The sequence below is a fragment of the Aulonocara stuartgranti genome (assembly GCF_965226115.1).
Source record: "Aulonocara stuartgranti genome assembly, chromosome: 13".
In the NCBI taxonomy this organism is placed as follows: Eukaryota; Metazoa; Chordata; class Actinopteri; order Cichliformes; family Cichlidae; genus Aulonocara; species Aulonocara stuartgranti.
Genome location: NC_138949.1, coordinates 25,806,516 through 25,826,211, shown reverse-complemented (window position 1 = coordinate 25,826,211; position 19,696 = coordinate 25,806,516). Strand labels below are relative to the sequence as shown.

The window sequence follows — 19,696 nt, the reverse complement described above, 5'->3', positions numbered from 1 at the left end:
TCTCACCTTTGCTGCTGATAAATTCTCATTGGGGTGGGTAAATCAACCTGGTGTCAGTGGCTCCATTTAAAAGTAGATGCTTTCAAGGTCACTGTTTATTTAGTTACAACCTACTGCAATATTTCCTTAAAAGGTTGTGATAATCAGGTCACCTGCTGGCTCTTCCCCTAGATACTATTGGCACCGATGACTGATTGTGTAATACATCTTTTATAAAAAGTGTGTATCTGATGGGTCTTACAAAGGAAACTTTATAATGCAAACACACACGCACCCAAACACATCCAAGAACACCACAATGTTGAGCTCACCTGTATACTTCATAGCTTCAGGTGGTTTTCAGACAACAACATCAGTCAACTCAATTATTGTGCTGTATTCACGCTGCCAAGTTTAAGGTATAAAAAATAAATTACAAAAGATAACTCTAACTTCATTTTGTTTTTATGCCACTTTATTTCTTCAAATGATCACCGTCATTATTATTTGTGTACATTTAAGAAAACTCAGATTAAACATTCAACACAATAAAAAATGAATTAAAATACATTTGATTTATCACAAAGCAGCTGAAAAAAGAAATTACATGGTCAATGTCATCCTGGCAGCAGTTCCCTCACATTAAAGAAAAATCATAAAATAACATGTTTGATCAGATTTGGAGATGTTCCCTCTTAGACTACTTATTTCTGGGAACAAATTTGAGTTTTACAGGCTGAACTGGCTGAAACTTCCAGTCAAACCGAAGTGGAATCTAAAAAAAGAAAAGAAATGGATGTAACATCAGTGACAGGACAGCAGAGTACCATGACAGTCTGAATGTGGAGGTTTGCTGCTCTTACCATTGTCTCTTTGCATGTTTCCAAAGTGTACTTCTGCAAGAGACGGACAATAACCATCTTCATGACGAGGAGGGCGTAGCGCATCCCAACGCAGTTACGAGGGCCGAGTCCAAATGGTATGTACGCGTATGGGTTCACCTCCTCCATGTTGTCTTTACTGAACCTGCAGATACAGATCAAACAAACTTGTAGATATGTAAAGTGAAATAATTATTTTTGTATTGAGCCATGATTTTTAGGCAGTCTGTAGACCTACAACGTAAAGAGTACGGGGGCATAGATCAGGGCAAAAGTATTCTATTACTTCTAAAGCTTTGTTCGGGGATTAGGGACCCATTGGCCAGTCCCCTTACAGCAGGGAAAAACCTATGATCAAAGCAGTACTTAGGTGGAAGCTACACTAGATAAAAAGCATTGAAGAAAACCAGTCCCACAGTGCAGCACTCTCAGTCTCAGGGAACCAGCCAGCTTCCAGAATAATAATGACTCAAAACAGCTGCAGACAACACTGCAGAGGTTTTGGGATGCGTAACTGGCTGTCTCTCAATTGAACCACTGAGAACATCAGTGAAGGGACCTACATATGGCACCTCATTGATCTACCAAAGATAAAGCAAAGCATAATGTCCCAGGTTTCACTAATTACAGGATGACCAGGTTCTTCATAACCTTGTGATGACACACCTACACATTTACCTCTCTGGTCTGAAAAGCTCAGGTGAGTCCCAGTAGCGTGGGTCTTTGTGCAACACCCACGCAGGAATCCCAATTGTGGTTCCTTCAGGGATGGTGAGTCCATTCACTTGCACAGTTTTTTTGCACACCCTTTCAATTCGAGGGGCAGTGGGAATCAGTCGCATTGATTCAAGTATAACTTGGTCCAGGTACTGTAGACCGGTCAGCTCTTCATATGAAATGGGTGCCTAGGCAAAATATAAAGAAGAAGGCAAACATAAAAACAAATATGCAAATGGTGTCCACCATTGAATCGAGAATGGCAACAAATTATGTGATGAATTACTGTACATCTTTCTTCAGCTTAGCATCAATTTCTTTGTGTAAGGTCTGCAACGCATCAGGGTTGGTGGCCAGATTATAAAGGATGTTAGTTAGAGTGGTACTGGTGGTCTCGTAGCCTCCCAAGATGAAGACCAAGGCCTGGGAAAGGATCTCATGTTCAGTCAAACCTATGGAAAGAACATTTCATGATCTTAAGAGTAGTCAGTATCAAGTACTTATAACTTTCTTGCCCCTGTGGGTGGTCAAGCTCCATCAACCTTGGGTCCTCGTGTGTGTGTGTGTGGGTGGGGGGTCCTACAGGGCTCAGTTCTAGGCCCCCTCCTCTTCTCTTTATATCTGCTTCCTCTTGGTTGTATACTGAGAAAGCACGGCATTGCATTCCACTTTTATGCTGATGACTGTCAGATCTATGTCCCTCTAAAGAAAGAAGGCACATACTCCACACAGCCATAACTTCAGTGTCTTGATGACATTAAGGCTTGGATGTCTCTTAACTTTTTAAAATTCAATGATAAAAAGACAGAGGTGATGGTTTTTGGTACCCCCACTGAGACCCCCAATGTGTATTTAGATACCTTGGCCAAGTGTGTTAAACCAGCTGTCACAAACCTGGAGGTCAAAGTGGACTGTGATCTGAAGTTTGACAATTAGATTAAGGCAGTGGTAAAATCTAGCTTCTTTCAGCTCAGGCAGCAGCACTTTGAGACAGTGATCCACGCCTTTGTTAGCATTCGGCTGGATTACTGTAATGCACATTATATTGGGGTCAGTTCATCATACATTACTCATCTACAGAGGGTGCAAAATGCCGCAGCTCGTCTTTTAACTGGCAGTCGAAGGTTAGAGCACATTTCCCCTATTTTAGCTTCACTTCACTGGCTGCCCATTTCTTTTAGGATTCTTTTAAGACTCCTGAAAACCTACCTCTTGATGAGATGTTGTTTTTTGTTTTTTATTTTAGTTGTTTTTAGTTGATTCTATGCCGTTTTATCTTGTTTTCTTTTTTAATATAGGGCTGTGTGACAGGCTGTTTTAATTTTTATGTATTATGTGCTTTATTTTTGCTGTTTTCTGTTATTCTAACTTATTTTCTGTACAGCACTTTAGTCCTGTGCTGGGTATTTTAAAGTGGTTTATAAATAAAATTGGATTGAATTGGATTGGATCATCCAGCTCCTGGCTTATAATATATGATACTGACTTTTCTTTTGCGTATGAGACATATGAGCAGATTGATATCATGACAAAAATTTGTGCGTAAAACCCCTGAAGTAATGTGACATGAGTGACTGGATATTGTGGATTACTTCTGTGGTAAACACATACCTTTACTTGGCTGTTCTTCATCGTTCTTATACGTCCTTTCTGGGATCTCACTCTGGATCAACACCTGCAGGAAGTCTGCTCGAGCCTGCATCAGAAAAGACAATATTCAAATATGCTCACATGTGGATGATTGAAAGTCAACAGCAGAAGAAAATTATCAATAATGTCTGCAGTGTGCATAGACTGTATATAAAAGATGGCAAATGCTTTCAGGGTTTGCCCTAAATTATTTTCCCGTAGCTAGATGCATATGGAAAACATATACATTTAGCTTTGTCTCTCGTATCTGCAAAAATTTCTGATGAGCTGATGGCCTCTGTGACTAGTTTCATGTCCTTTTCAATCAACGATAGGTTTACTTTTTAAATTATGGTCCCCAATATAGTTGTAAAGGAGGATAAAGCATGCTCTACTATGTGAATGACAGGTTGCCAGTGAACATGCAGTATCCCAAAAGTTGCTTCTGGCTTTAAAATACTCAAGATAGAGACATCAAAAAGACAACGTGACGTGTATGGACACAACAATGTTGATGTTCCTTTATAAATTTAATACTTACAGATTTGTCTTCATGATGCTGGTTTTTAAATTTCTTGAGGAGGTTGTAGAAAAAGTCAATGCTGTCCTTGGGTATGATTTCCATGTTCAGGAACTTTGCCAGACGTCTACCAAACGGAACTGCCACTGAAAGGAGACCAGACCGAATACCGGTAAGCAAAATTTGACATCCTGCAGATACTATTGAGTTTGCTTTCTGAAAACAAATCAATTAAATGAGTTTTTAAAAGTCAAAAGAAGGACATACTTATTAATAAGAAAAGCCACATTTTTAATTTAAAGAGCTTCTGCGCTTGAACATTAACTGGATCATTTGGATTGTTTATGGAGTCTGTCTCCACACTGAAAGAAGCACTGGTCACAGTGTCTAAACTGTAAGGAGCCACAAACCTATTAGAGTTGGAAAAGACAAGTGATCAGTGCATTATTTATTTTAGGATGAACAATTTAATATGTTTGCATATTTCTGATTAACAACATACTGTTTGACAGTGATGAGTTCGTCCAAATTTGCTTCCTCAAGTTTTGCAACAAGTCGTTCTGCATAGCGAGCAACGAGGGGAAAAACCTTTTTTATATAATGGAGACAGAATAAGAAAATTATGTTATTAATATTCTGTAGATGTTAAATGTCTGTCAGATATGTAGAAAGAAAACAGATCAAAACACACTGATGATGTTGGTACATTTTTTGTAAACTCGTTTTCTCTATTTTACAAACTTTAACAATGTCTGTGAAAAAAATAAGAACATCTCTGGGAACTGCTGGCTTTTTTTATACTTTGTATATAGTTTAATCACATTAGTGGTTATGTCATGACTCATACTCAATCATCCAGGTAATGAAATCCAGAAAAGTTGATTCTGTTTGTCTGGACGTAGCGTTTTCAGTAGGGGAAATGTTTCATCACCTTTCACCCATTGAAAAAGAAACTTTTTGGGATATAAGTGGTTAATGAACTTAGATATATCAACCTGTTTCAGTCTTCCACTGGTGAAGCATGGAGACACGCTGTTGCGAATTCGTTTCCACCTTTCATCTTTGACTACTATGACAGAGTCTTCCATAGGTCCAGTGAAAACACCAGTATCCTGTGAAAAGGAAATAATAACTCTCAATGTTTGCTTACATCTACCTCATCAGTTTGCACATATAATGTAATGTAATTGGTATTTTCTCTGTGTTGGCTCTATGTTGAGTGTTCATATAGAACAATCTTTGGATAGATCGACACACATGGGTACATGCAACAGTACAAAGTAAACAAACAACAAATACCAACATCACCATAAATAAGTACTACAGTGCAAAGAGGTTCGAGTAAAATGTAATCAGTAACCCGTCATATTTATCCAGGTTTGTTTGATAATATAGATGCGGGGAAATATGTTTTGTTTTTTGTTAAAAATATCTTAACTACTACCACTTCTTAATGATTATTGATTAAATAACATGTCAGAAAACTGCTTCAAAGTACACCACTCACTAGTACAATGCTGATAATTTATATATTCACCAACTCTTTTTAAACTCAGCTGTACAGGAAGCAGTCCCAGAAACAATAATGTGATAATTTCCATCCATCCATTCGCTTCCGCTTATCCTTTTTTTCAGGGTCGCGGAGCCTATCCCAGCTGTCATAGGGCGAGAGGCGGGGTACACCCTGGACAGGTCGCCAGTCTGTCGCAGGGCCAACACACAGGGACAGACAACCATTCGCACTCACATTCATTCGCACATTCACACCTAGTGACAATTTGGCTGATGTAACCCTTGAGTAATAAAAGTGTAACTCTTTGTGTAAAGCACAGAGAACTGCTGCAAGTTCAGCCTCTTGGATTTTAATATTACTTCATTTACATTTCATGTGGTAACAGTCTTTCCCTGTAGTGCTGCTGTTGTTTTCCTAAACACATCGGCCTGACACTATAAACTACAGCATTTCCCAAGTTGCTTTGGAAATCACTGCTAGCAATTTAGTTAATGTAAAAAAGTGAAAAAGTATTTGTACCTATCTTTTGCTAACATTTTACGTTCTATGGAGAGTGGCAGGACGTCCAAAGGTTTCATGAAATAGAAAGAGGAGCTTCTTACCCTGCGGTTGGTGAACACAGAGTAGCACTCCTTCACCATCACGGTTTTAACAATCTCAGGGTCGGCCACCATTAACAACGGCGTTCGTCCATCGTACAACCTGCAAAAAAGACAACAGCCGTTTACAATAACACAATTCATGGCTAATTGTTTAAGGCATTTTTTTGTTTTGTTTTTTAGTTGCTTTAGGCCACAGCATTATTGGCATGAATGAATTCAGAATTTTTGTATATTTATTTATTTTGTGTGTGTGTGGGGGGGGGGATTGCATGGCTCACAAACATATTTTAACATGAGTGAACTTCCTGGTTGATGAAGTGAATACTCACCCCCAGACGTCCCCATACTTGGCATGACACTCTAGGTCAAAACCAGGAAATCCCTGCAAGAAGGAAAATGTTTGTTTAGAGTCAATAAGCCACTGAGTAGGACACCTGTTCAAAAACACACAGAAAGCTCAGGCAGGTCAGTGATAGTGACGATTGATAAGGACATTAAATATGTCCTTCTCACTTCTTCAAGATCAAATCAGTCAGCTCCTCGTATCCCAGTCTCTAAGGTGAGTTTGGTTTCTGTGCGTACCTTTCTTATGCCCAGCATCGTTCCAATATAAGGCAGGGGCCTCGGTCCAGGTATCCCCAGCTTTTTGAAGAACCGATATGGCCATAATCCGTACCTGTGTCACAAAACAGAGAAAATCTGAAATCGTCAGTTGGACATTAAAACAAAGGGAACACAAGAGAAACAAAACTCCACGTACGGGTGGTTTGAACGCGACATAAGATAAGGGCTCGATTGTCTTGCAAAACAGTAGTCGAGGAATACTCACAGTAATATCAGCGTGAAAAGCAGGACCAGCAAAGTCCAGGTGGTTGCTGAAAACAGCGTGAAAAACATTCCGACTTCTTTCCGACAAAAAGCTACAGATGAGGAAGAAGGCTGGAAAATCTGTGTTTTTAAAACATCTGCCTCTGTGTGGTGGGAGGAGTCTATGAGACAGAAATGTGATTACGTAATAAGCTCCATAAAGGGTCAGAGGCGGGTCAGAAGCTTTTAAACCTTTTTTTCTTTGCATTCTTACTGTGTTTGCGCAACAACTGAATGAGAAGAAAAGACACTTTAGCCTTCACACTGAACACCACTGCCTGCAACATATGGCAAAATAAAACTAAGCTAAAATGTTTAATTTCTTTATTTCGTTTTTTCTTCTTTCTTTGTTTTGCTATTGTTCTTATTAAACGCATTTCTGATCGTTTTTCATCTTGTTGGGTTATAGAAGGTAAACTTGAACACAAAGGTGTGGTTATCGGTGTTATTTGTGCCGTGAGTGTGAAACGAGCCGCTCTCCTTGCTCTGTAAATTAGCTTTCGTTTTGAATCATTTTAATATTTCTTCACGGTTATAAAGCTGTTAGAATCTGAAGTTCTTCGTTATCCCCATAATAGTTATTTTTCCACCTTCCACGGCTGCTACGTGATTTAGTTGGTCCGTGACTGACTTAAAAGTCTTGTTATCCGATCCTCTTTTTTTTATGACGTTTGTGTGAAACTGTTACATCTGCGCATGCTCTGCAGTTTTGTGTAACCTTTCCCACAACAACAGAGGAAGAGCAAGGAGATAAAAACGCTGATGTAATGTTAGTGATATTGGTCACATGTATCAGTGTGCCAAGGGTAACTGCTTAGTAAATGCACGACCTATGTAACACTGGGTTTATTAGTACTTTTTGTCTTATTTGATTAGATTTAAACTGTGTAAATGTAATTAGAATTTAAAATACAATTACACACACATACATCATTTGAGTATAAAGGTTTCAGTTTCTTTTCAGTTGTATGAAAATCAGATTTCAGGAAAATTCTTCTCTGTAATATTATTTGTGAGGTTTATTTTCACAAATCAAAAAAGATCATTAACTTTATGTGCGAGAAAAGCTTGGGAATGTTAGGCAGCTGAATAGTGTAGTGGTAAAACTATGCACTTTTGCACCGATAGTCACAAGTTTGATTCCCACCAGGTATCCAGCAAGGGTCCTGGCTTGCATTTAAGAATTCAATCAAAAGATCTCAAAGACAGGATTCAAATTTATCTTGTGACTCTTTGGTGTGTCTCTGTTCAGAGACTAAAGAATTGACTAGAAAACACCTGAACCTGTATAAATATTAGGCTATGTTAGACACTCCACACTGAGGGCATCTTTTCGTTTAATAGCATCAGTAAACTTTATGAGTACTGTTTCTTTATTTTTCTGTGATGACTGATGAAAGGCTTGAGCTGGGTCTGACACAGAAAACGTTTCCTCCAGTCTTCCAAGTAGCATTGTGCTTACTTAGATTTTTGAGGATAAATTCAGTTTCGTGGAGCAGTATTGGTGAACTTTATGGTTTCCTTTTTGTCTACAACTGTGAAATTGATTTTCCCACCACTTTATAAATCATGCTCAATTACTTTGGACCCTTAGGTGGACACATTAAAACAGACTAAAAAATGCTTCTGGTGACAACGTGCAAAGAATAATGTCATTAAAGGTTTGCTCACACCTGAAGGTGAGGGCTGGAGGATGACTGGATGACTGGATGGCTAGAATGAAAACCAGCAGTGTTCCCTGGGCTGCAGAGACACTGTGGTTAAGGCTGTTTTGTGCTACACCAATTAAAAAGGTGGAAAATGGCAGAAACTTCCTGCTGTTTTCCTATTTCAGTGTCCTGCACACTGATATAAACACAGGAGCAACGACTCCAGATTATCTTCTTATATTACTGTCAGTTACACTTTAACCCATCATGTAGCATCTGCAGGCTCTATGCCATGTATGCCATGTGTCTATGCTCACTGTCTCACCTTTGCTGCTGATAATTTCTCATTGGGGCGGGTAAATCAACCTGGTGTTAGTAGCTCCATTTAAGGGCAAATGCTTTCTAGGTCACAGTTTATTTAGTTACAACCTACTGCAATATTTCCTTAAAAGGTTGTGATAATCAGGTCACCTGCTGGCTCTTCCCCTAGATACTATTGGCACCGATGACTGATTGTGTAATACAAAAGTGTGTTACCAATGGGTCTTAAAAAGCAAACTTTATAATGCAAACACACGCACCCAAACACATCCAAGAATAGTTTATATATAAACTATTCTTGGATGTGAGCTCAAGAACTGTATACAGTTCTTGAGCTCACCTTTATACTTCATAGCTTCAGGTGGTTTTCAGACAACTACATCAGCCAACTCAATTATTGTGCTGTATTCACGTTGCCAAGTTTAAGGTATAAAAATTAAATTACCAAAGATAACTCTAAGTTCATTTTGTTTTTTTATCCTTTTATGCCTTCAAATTATCACCATCATCATTATTTTTGTACATTTAATTTGTCAGAGTAGAAAATAGATCACATACAATTTTCACTTGAGTGACATTTTCACTTCATTTGCAAGTTATAATTTTAGATTAGGGAACTTCATTAATTGAAAATCTCAAAAAAAGTGACTTCCGCTATTACTGTTAGTTATATATGTGACTCTGTTTATGTTGCATGACTGTTTGATTGTTTGGATAAATTAATTAAATGTTTATGATTGATTTTACTCCATTAATATAACTAATGACTCCTCCTGTCTGGAAGCAGAGGACTTATTCAAGATCTAAAACAATAGTACTACATTACGGGAAACGTGCTTATTCGTAGTCTTGCAAGTTACAAGAGAAGATACAACTCTTGTACTCATGGACTTATAAATTTATAAAGTCCTGTTAAAAACAGAAGCACTGAAGTTCAGGTTTAGGATTTTGTTCTGGAATTTGGTAAAAATAAATAAATAAAATAAAATAAAAAGATTCAGTACATCAAGTACAAATTTATAATTCAAGTGTTTGGATTTGACGACATATTGTAAGATTTCCTTTTGATATAATCAGCAGTGGACAGCTGTCAACGTTTAAAACAAATTATCAGTAGAAGCTGGTTGGCAGCTGTTGACGCTAGGTGGAGACAGATACCATCAATCAGTAGCGGTTTTTGATACGGGTGACACGGGCGGTTGCCCGGGGCGGCATCACGGGCATCGGCAAAAAAATAAAATAAAATTGCTCGTACTCATGCTGCCCCAACATCATGCCAGCGCATATTGGGAATGGCATAGGCACCGATCGGTTTTCTATCGCCCATTTTCTGGGAGTAAGGGTGCCCTCCGTTTGCGAGGCGCGCTTGCTGCTTGCGGCTCAGGGAGGAGAGGGCGGGGCGGCGGGGTATTCTCTGGCTGGCTGGAGCAGCATCTAATAACCAACTCGCAAAATAAAACAAAATAAAAACAAACCAACAAACACGAAACCACCAGACATTATGATACAGACTTATAATTCGAAAAAACATAATTTAATATGTTTTTTCAAAGTTCTATACGCGAAAAGTGAGCGCGAGAGTGCGGCTGCTTGCTGCTGAAGTCAAAGCAAACTTTATTGTCATCTCCGCTACATACAGTACAGTATCTAGAGAGACGAGGCTCCAGTTACAGCAGTGCAAGTAAACAAACAATATACACTCAACAAAAATATAAACGCAACACCTTTGTTACTGCTCCCATTCCCCATGGGATGGACGTAGAGACCTAAAATCCATTCCAGATACACAATATAACCATCCCTCCCAAACAGTGGTCACAAATCAGTCCAAATGTGTGGTAGTGGGCACATCTGCTATATTGAGATAATCCATCCCACCTCACAGGTGTGCCACATCAGGATGCTGATCTGACATCATGAGTAGTGCACAGGTGTACCTCAGACTGCCCACAACAAAAGGCCACCCTGGAATGTGCAGTTTTGTCTCACAGCAAAATGCCACAGATGCCACAAGCAATGAGGGAGCGTGCAATTGGCATGCTGACAGCAGGAATGTCAACCAGATCTGTCGCCCGTGCATTGAATGTTCATTTCTCAACCATAAGCCGTCTCCACAGGCGTTTCAGAGAATATGGCAGCACATCCAACCGGCCTCACAACCGCAGACCTCGTGTAACCACACCAGCCCAGGACCTCCACATCCAGCTGGTTCACCTCCAAGATCGTCTGAGACCAGCCACCCAGACAGCTGCTGGAACAATTGGTTTGCACAACCAAACAATTTCTGCACAAACTGTCAGAAACCGTCTCAGGGACGCTCAACTGCATGCCCGTCGTCCTCATCGGGGTCTTGACCTGACTCCAGCTCGTCGCCGTAACAGACTTGTGTGGGCAAATGCTCACATTCGATGGCGTCTGGCACGTTGGAGAGGTGTGCGCTTCACGGATGAATCATGGTTCACATTGTTCAGGGCAGATGGCAGCTGAGAATGTCCCAGTTCTTGCATGGCCAGCATACTCACCGGACATGTCACCTATTGAGCATGTTCGGGATGTGCTTGACCGGCGTATACGACAGCGTGTACCAGTTCCCACGAATATCCAACAACCTCGCACAGCCATTGAAGTGGAGTGGACCAACATTCCACAGGCCACAATTGACAATCTGATAGACTCCACGCGACGATGTGTTGCACTGCATGAGGCAAATGGTGGTCACACCAGATACTGACCGGTTCTGGGTCCCCAGACCCCCAATAGCGCAAAAAACTGCACATTCCAGGGTGGCCTTTTGTTGTGGGCAGTCTGAGGTACACCTGTGCACTACTCATGATGTCAGATCAGCATCCTGATGTGGCACACCTGTGAGGTGGGATGGATTATCTCAATATAGCAGATGTGCCCACTACCACACATTTGGACTGATTTGTGACCACTGTTTGGGAGGGATGGTTATATTGTGTATCTGGAATGAATTTTAGGTCTCTACGTCCATCCCATGGGGAATGGGAGCAGTAACAAAGGTGTTGCGTTTATATTTTTGTTGAGTGTATATAGGAAGAGTAAGAAAATAAATATACACTTTAGGACCAGGGGTAAAGGGATCAATAACAATTTAAAATTTATAATTTACAGTTTGATAATTTAAAGTCTCACACACAACCCGTCGAAAGGGGAGGGGGCCGGCTGCTTCCAAATAGAGCATATTTCAATCGTAATGCTGTAAATCCAAGCCCATTATGTAATCATGATTTGAATCCTGGGTTGTGTGAAATCCCAGAAATAAACCCTAGACAAATCGAATCTGTGAACTAAGGTGTAGGTCTGTTAGGTTATGTTGTGGTGATCCTTGTGTTGGGGGATGGGTGTTCATACTGGAGTGCAAAATTAAAACCAATGGAAGATGGACAAGAAAAGTTCAAAGCCATCAGGTGCTCAGTTTATAAAAATGAGAAAAGAGGAGGAGAAACGAGCAAAAGATACAGGTAAGCAGATGTGTCATTGGATAATGGCAGGCCATCCTGAAACAATCAGAGGGAGTGTTCGCCCAGGGCGCTAAATAGGCTAGGACCGCCACTGCCACCAATAATAAGCTACATGCATCAGGGAGATGTGTGTTCACTGCCAGGAGCTTATTTCATGGCCCTGACAGTCTCAAGACAGACTTTCACAAGACTCTGAATTTCTAGTTGTAACTGTATTTATTGCATCACGAAGCTCATACATGAACAGACACCAATTTCTACCAAACTGACACAAAAAAAGAAACCAAACAAGGAAGAAATGTGACCCATAAAGCAGAAGTGTCAAAAGATAATATGCATGTTTGCACTTTTCAGAAGTCACAAGTCCAAGAATGTCATCAAGAAATTCATGCAATTAACCATAAAAGGAGAAATAGCAAAGGTAGATGTGTTTTTTGAACACAGAAAAGTCAGATTAAACATTCAACACAGTAAAAAAAGGGAATTAAAATACATTTGATTCATCAAAATAGCAGCTGAAAAAAGAAATTACATGAACAATGTCATTCCTGGCAGCAGTTCCCTCACGTTAAAGCAAAAGCATAAAATAACATGTTTGATGGGATTTGAAGATGTTCCCTCTTAGATTACTGATTTCTGGGAACAATCTTGAGTTTTACAGGCTGAACTGGCTGAAACTTCCAGTCAAACTGAAGTGGAATCTAAAGAAGAGAAAAGAAATGGATGTAACATCAGGGACAGGACAAAAAAGTAGCATCATAGTCTGAATGTGGAGGAGTGTTGCTCTTACCATGGTCTCTTTGCACGTTTCCAAAGTGTACTTCTGCAAGAGACGGACAATAATCATCTTCATGACGAGGAGGGCGTAGCGCATCCCAACGCAGTTACGAGGGCCGAGTCCAAACGGCATGTACGCATATGGGTTCACCTCCTCTCCGCTGTCTTTACTGAACCTGCAGATACAGATCAAATAAGCCTTTAAAATCATGGAGTTACTACGTAAAAGGAAAAGGCTCTGCATGCTGTTACAGAGGATGCAGTTAATCTAGCTACTCGAAACAGTAGCAAAAAATCCTCTGTTGAATTCTTTTTTTTTTTTTTTACATTAATTTCAGGTGTAGTATTCAGTAAGAATATTTGTAGTTTTAACTTCAGTGCTCTAACACAAAAACAAATACTGTTAACCCTCTACAGCACAGCGTGGCCCCTGGACTACAGAAAGTTTTTGGGTGTCTATAATGAGATAAGATTCGGCGTCTCCTAAATCACATCCTGATGAAGCTTTAACACAGTCTTAAGACACCACTGGATAAGTCTCTGGCTATCCTTGACTAAAAGTAAAGGGACCTAAAACTTTTCATGAAGTCTGCTCGAGAGGATCTGTCAGAATAAATGGGATGAATGGCCCAAAATCCATGTGTGGAACCTGCTGCCAAAGGGACTGTTGCAAACTATCCAATTAAGAGAACCTGAGTGTTACAAATGAGAGATTCAAGTTTTTGATTTTCATTAAATTTTCAAAAATGTCAACACTTCATTACTTGAAATATTAAGAATAAACTGATGGGAACTATAATTTGTATATATTTAAATAGAAGGAATTATGCAAATACACAGAAATCTAAAAAAGATGAAAAGAAATTGAATCTTTTTATAAATGTATTTAAAATAAATCTATAACTAATTTCGATACAGCCTTGCTTTGTCTTGTTGTGATGATTGTGTAGATGTCTTTGAGTCACTTCTTGTCAGCAAACCCAACGGTATTTCAGCATTTATGTCAGATTTGTTTGTAAGGTTTGCAAAGACAAAGTGATATGAGTGGCTTTTGACTTTTTTGACTTTTCCAGTGCTTTCAACACTATCAGGCCGACCCTCCTGGGTGATAAGTTAGCAGCGATGCAGGTGGATGCTTCTCTGGTGTCCTGGATTGTTGATTACCTGACAGGAAGACCACAATATGTACGTCTCCCACAGTGTGTGTCTGACAAGGTGATCAGCAACACAGGGGCACCACAGGGGACTGTCCTCTCCCCCTTCCTCTTCACCCTCTACACCACAGACTTCAGCCACTGCACAGAGACCTGCCATCTTCAGAAGTTTTCTGATGACTCTGCGGTGGTTGGATGCATCAGCAGGGATGATGAGACAGAGTACCGGGCTGTGGTCGACTCCTTTGTCACGTGTTGTGAGCAGAATCATCTGCAGCTCAACGTGGCAAAGACCAAGGAACTGATCGTGGACTTCAGGAAGACCAGGAAACACTTGACCCCTGTTTCAATCCAGGGGGTCAGTGTTGACATTGTGGAGGACTATAAATACCTTGGAGTACACATTGACAATAAACTGGACTGGGCTAAAAACACCACAGCACTTTACAGGAAGGGCCAGAGTCGTCTCTATTTTTTGAGGCGACTGAGGTCCTTCAACATCTGCCAGAAAATGCTGAGGATTTTCTATGAGTCTGTGGTGGCCAGTGCGATCCTCTATGCTGTTGCATGCTGGGGGAGCAGGCTGAGGGTCGCAGATGCCAACAGACTTAATAAACTGATCCGTAAGGCCAGCAATGTTGTGGGGATGGAGCTGGACTCCCTCAAGGTGGTGTCGGAGAGGCGGATGCTGTCCAAGATAAAGACAATGTTGGATAACACCTCCCACCCACTCCATGACATGTTGGTCAGTCACAGGAGCTCGTTCAGTGAGAGACTGAGATTACCGAAAAGCACCACTGAACGACACAGGAAATCTTTCCTGCCTGTGGCCATCTCCCTGTACAACGCATCCACTTAACACACTGGTTACTGCTACAGCTACACATGTTTCTTTTTCAGCTATTTATTTATGAGTGACTTATGTATGTATGTATGTATGTATGTATGTATGTATGTATGTATGTATGTATGTATGTATGTATATATTACTATTCTTAGTTAGTGTATTGTCTGTCTTGTCTTAATGTTGGTTTATAATGGAGCACTGTAACAAAAAATAATTTCCCCCAGGGATCAATAAAGTATTCTGATTCTGATTAGTCTATAGAAATAAACCTTGTAAAGCACCCTTTCTTTAGTAATAGTTTCCAAGATTTAACCAAGATTGGTTCTTGATAAGATTGCAGATTTACCTCTCTGGTCTGAAAAGCTCAGGTGAGTTCCAGTAGCGTGGGTCTTTGTGCAACAGCCACACAGGAATCCCAATTACGGTTCCTTCAGGGATGGTGAGGCCATGCACCTGCACAGTTTTTTTGCATGTCCTGTCGAGCCGAGGGCCAGTGGGAATCAAACGCAACGACTCGAGTATAACATGGTCCAGGTATTGCAGGTCGGTCAGCTCCTCATAAGAAATGGGTTCCTAGGCAAAATATGAAAACACACAATCACAAAAAAGGAAAATGTGATAAGACTGTCTGCTACGGTAACAAGACAAATTATGTGAGAAATTACTGTACATCTTTCTTCAGGTTAGCATCGATTTCTTTGTGTAAGGTCTGCAACGCATCAGGGTTGGTGGCCAGATTATAAAGCATGTATGTAAGAGTGGTACTGGTGGTCTCATAGCCTCCCAAGATGAAGACCAAGGCCTGGGAAAGGATCTCATGTTCAGTCAAACCTATCAAAAAGAGAAAAATCCTTGTCAGTTTCAGAATCATATTCAAAGCTAGTGTATTCCTAATGTAATAACTGACTGGTATTGGTTAAACACTGATTTAAAGTCCAACCTTCCTGGTGTACATTTTTGATACTCATAGCCAGCCTGGCTGTCTCTAAATATTTGCAGGGATGTTATAGGGATATAATATCCCTGTTTATGGATTACCTCTCTGGTAAAAACATACCTTTATTTGGCTGTTCTTCATCATTCTTATACTCCTTTTTTGGGATCTCACTCTGAATTAACACCTGCAGGAAGTCTGCTCGGGCCTAGACCAAAAAGACAACATTCAGTGTCAGCAACAAATGCAAACTTGCTCAAAGTCTATTGACTCAAATATGGGTGACTGAAAGACAACAGCAGAAGAAAATTGCAAATATCTGCAATATGGGTGGGTAGACTGTATGTAAAAGATGAACACAGTTTTCAATTGTTGACCAGCTAATAGTCAGGTTATTAAACCTGTGAAAAAAAACCCACATTTCTCATCTTTAGTTTTGTTTTTTTAATACAAATTAAAATAAACCAGAACAAAAATTTGTAGATAAAGGGTAGGCAGCTCATTTCCTGTTTTCAAGCTAATATAATGATCTTGATTGCTGCACTTCACAGACATTAATCTTTAAATATAATGTAACAAAATAGAAAGCCTTTGATTTTGTGAAATGTTGAACTTCTTTTATAAATGTTATTCTTACAGATTCATCTTCACGATGCTGGGTTTTAAATCTCTTAATGATGTTGTAGAAAAAGTCAATGCTGTCTTTGGGCATGATTTCAATCTTCAGGAGCTCCAGCAGATGTTTACCAAAGGGAAAAATCACTGAAAGGAGACAAAAGAGCAGTTGAACAAAAATTAAAAACCTAGCAATACTATATGAGCAAATGGAGTTTGAATAAGGGTCAAAAGGAGGTCATACTTAGGAAAAGAATAGGCCAAAATTTGACGTTAAGGACCTTCTGGACCTGCACATTCACAGGATCATTTGGATTGTTTATGGAGTCTGTCTCCACACTGAAAGAAGCACTGGTCACAGTGTCTAAACTGTAAGGAGCCACAAACCTATGAGAATTGGAAAAGACAAGTCAGAGCATTATTTACTATAGGATGAACAATGCAATATGCTGGCATATTAAAGATTAACAACATACTGTTTGACATTGATGGGTTCATCCAAATTCGTTTCCTCAAGTTTAGCAACAAGTCGGTCTGCATAGCGAGCAACAAGGGGATAAACCTTAACAAGGAGATAAAGTAGGAGAATTATATTATTTATGTTTTGTTTGGAATGCATGTCAGTGGGTTTACAGAGACAAAAAAAAAAAATGTAGATACTATATACATCAATGTAACTAACGATGTTGGACCAGAAAGACAGAACTTTTCATAAGACATGAGAGAGAATTTCCTTAAGACAGATTAACAAAATTGGAGTTACAACATAACTGATACATTATATCAACCTGTTTCAGTCTTCCACTGGTGAAGCATGGGGACACGGTGTTCCGAATTCTTTTCCACCTCTCGTCTTTGACTACTGAAACTGCATCATCCAGAGGTCCATTCATAAAACCAGAATCCTGTGAAAATTAAATTACACTTAAAGCTTAAATTTAGCTTCCTCCAGCATCTCCATGTCCAACATCAACTTATGAACTTTGCTGAGATAATGTAATGCAACTGTAATGTCTTTACACCTTTATCTCTAGGTTGACTCTATGGTGTGCATATTATTATTATACATAGAAGAAAGTAAAAAAATATATTTTAAAATGTACATATAGAATACATATGGAAATGTATATTGTAATTTTTTTTGTCAAATATATAACTATACAACAAGCTGCAACTTATCTTAATTTAGCACAAAGATTAATAACAAACTAGAATAACAAGCACGTCTGTTATGTCTGTAATGCTGTTTTTTAATATGTGCATAAGTGAGTACAAATGACAAATTTGAAGAAAAAAAAAAATACGTTTCCCATGTTTCATTAGTACCCACCCGGCAAAACCAGGCAGGTTGTCAGGCAGTCAAACTATTCCTGCTACTGAATGACGGCTAAATTAACACATTCATGCAAATAAACCCCGCGGTCCCATTGCGTAGGTTTCACTTTGCTATGTGATACAAAGGGTCTCTTACCCTGCGGTTGGTAAACACAGTGTAGCACTCCTTCACAGTGACAGTTTTAATAATCTCAGGGTCAGCCACCATTAAAACCGGTGTTCTTGCATCGTACAACCTGCAAAAAGGAGGCATCTAGTCATTTGAGCTAACATTTTGGATCTTCATGCTTCAGCCAAAAGAGATTTGCACTTTTTAAAAACTATTTCAGGTCCAAAGGAGGAACACCTTCATAAAAACAGGAAATATTCCCAATCTTAGTCACGCACAGCTTATTTAAAAGACACGTAAGTGCAGCTAAGTGTATTTGGATACATGAGTTGAAAATATCTTTCACATGAAGCAATAACTCACCCCCAGATGTCCCCATACTTCGCATGGCACTCTTGGTCAAAAGCAAGAATTCCCTACAAGAAGATGCAGGAAACTGTGTTTTAGAATAGAATGTATGCATTCAAATTAAATAGAGAAGACAGGTACTCATTGTCAGTCATCAGTCAGCTCCTTTTTACTGTAAGGTGAGGTGTATTACTATGTTGGTGTTTGGTTTCCTTACCTTTTTAAAGCCAAGCCCTGTTCCAACAAAAGGGAGAGGCGATGGTCCAGGTATCCCCAGCTTTTTGAAAAAACGATATGGCCAAATTCCATACCTGTGTTACAAAAAAAGGAGAAAAACTGAGATCGATATGACATCAGTTATTATAAACAAATAACTATCACAACTAATAACAAAGCTTGACACCCATTTGTTTCCTTCGCAGAATACTCACAGCAAAAGCAGGGTAAACACGATCGCCAGCAACGTCCAAGTGGTTGGTGAAAATAATGTGAAAAACATTTTAGACTTTCTTCCTGAAAGCGCTGGAAAAGGAACTGAGGAAACGCGCTGGGAGCCTGATCTTAAAGCCACTCCATGATGGGAGGAGACTGACAAATTATCAGCTAGGCTGTAAAAAAAAAAAAAAAAAAAAAGAAAAGAAAAAAAGAGGTCATTGGTGGGTCAGTTAGCTTTAGTCACCACCTCTTTGATCAGAAAAAAAGGTTTATATGAATTGCAGTATTTAAATTCACAATAAACAAACAACTAAAATAAAGTAGCAGTTTTTTTTAACGCTCAGATGCGTAAATTTGCAATGACACGACCTGATAAACAATTTAAATTTCAGAGTATGATACTTTTTCTAATAATTTCCTAATTACACATTTATAAATAGTTTTAAGCCTTTCTTTAAAAACAAACAAACAAACGCGTATTTCGGAAGACTTTTGGGCCTTTTTAGGCCCCATAGTTTGCCCGGAAATACAACCAATGACCCGGGAAGTTAGCTGCGGATGCTAGTTATGCGGCTTGTTTTCTGCCTTTTTTGTTCTTTGTATTATAATCAAATAGAGTGAACCTGTCTTCTGGTCAGAGATTCGGCTGCTTTTAACGCAGTTAGAAGGTAAGTTAAAGATTAGATGCGTGGTTTCCCATTGTGTGCTTGCTGTGACTCTGAAATGATCCGTTTTTAAACTGTCCTTGTTCTGCAACGTGAAGCACGGTTGACATTAGCTTTCGTTTAGAGCTTCCATTTACAGCTTTGCATTTAAACCACGCTGAGGTATTTGCTTGTTCCATATTTTTAAATATTTTCCCACCTTTATAACAAAAAGGTTAGACTCTTAATACATTTTATGAATTTTTTCTTTTTATAACGGTTTCTGTGTTAAGGGCATTTACTTGTGGGGCGTCAAGGTTGTTTTTAGTTGATGA

General features: G+C 39.4%; 1 protein-coding gene across 1 annotated transcript; it reads right to left on the bottom strand.

Annotated features, from left to right (window-relative positions):
• Positions 1–436: 436 nt before the first annotated feature.
• On the bottom strand, positions 437–18,925 carry LOC309720775 (uncharacterized protein). The gene is made up of 27 exons (XM_082557946.1): positions 18,714–18,925; positions 18,500–18,593; positions 18,298–18,350; positions 17,962–18,061; positions 17,279–17,395; positions 16,967–17,052; positions 16,735–16,877; positions 16,513–16,637; positions 15,999–16,083; positions 15,612–15,772; positions 15,288–15,514; positions 12,954–13,116; positions 12,794–12,864; positions 6,923–7,215; positions 6,671–6,830; positions 6,424–6,517; positions 6,171–6,223; positions 5,842–5,941; positions 4,722–4,838; positions 4,229–4,314; positions 3,994–4,136; positions 3,748–3,872; positions 3,189–3,273; positions 1,869–2,029; positions 1,539–1,765; positions 843–1,005; positions 437–754 (listed from the first exon to the last, which is right to left on the bottom strand). Exons 1-27 carry the CDS (start codon positions 18,779–18,781, stop codon positions 680–682), a joined length of 3,375 nt encoding a protein of 1,124 aa, XP_082414072.1. The 5' UTR covers positions 18,782–18,925; the 3' UTR covers positions 437–679.
• Between the last annotated feature and the right edge of the window lie 771 nt (positions 18,926–19,696).

Bases quoted from the DNA above. Each gene is read 5' to 3' on its own strand.
- LOC309720775 (XM_082557946.1), bottom strand. From the start codon at position 18,781: ATGTTTTTCACATTATTTTCACCAACCACTTGGACGTTGCTGGCGATC. The intron at 4,839-5,841 runs GTAAGAAGCTCC...TCCTTTTCACAG, and splicing joins CTGTGTTCACCAACCGCAGG to GATACTGGTGTTTTCACTGG. The intron at 3,274-3,747 runs GTAAGTATTAAA...TTTCTGATGCAG, and splicing joins AGCATCATGAAGACAAATCT to GCTCGAGCAGACTTCCTGCA.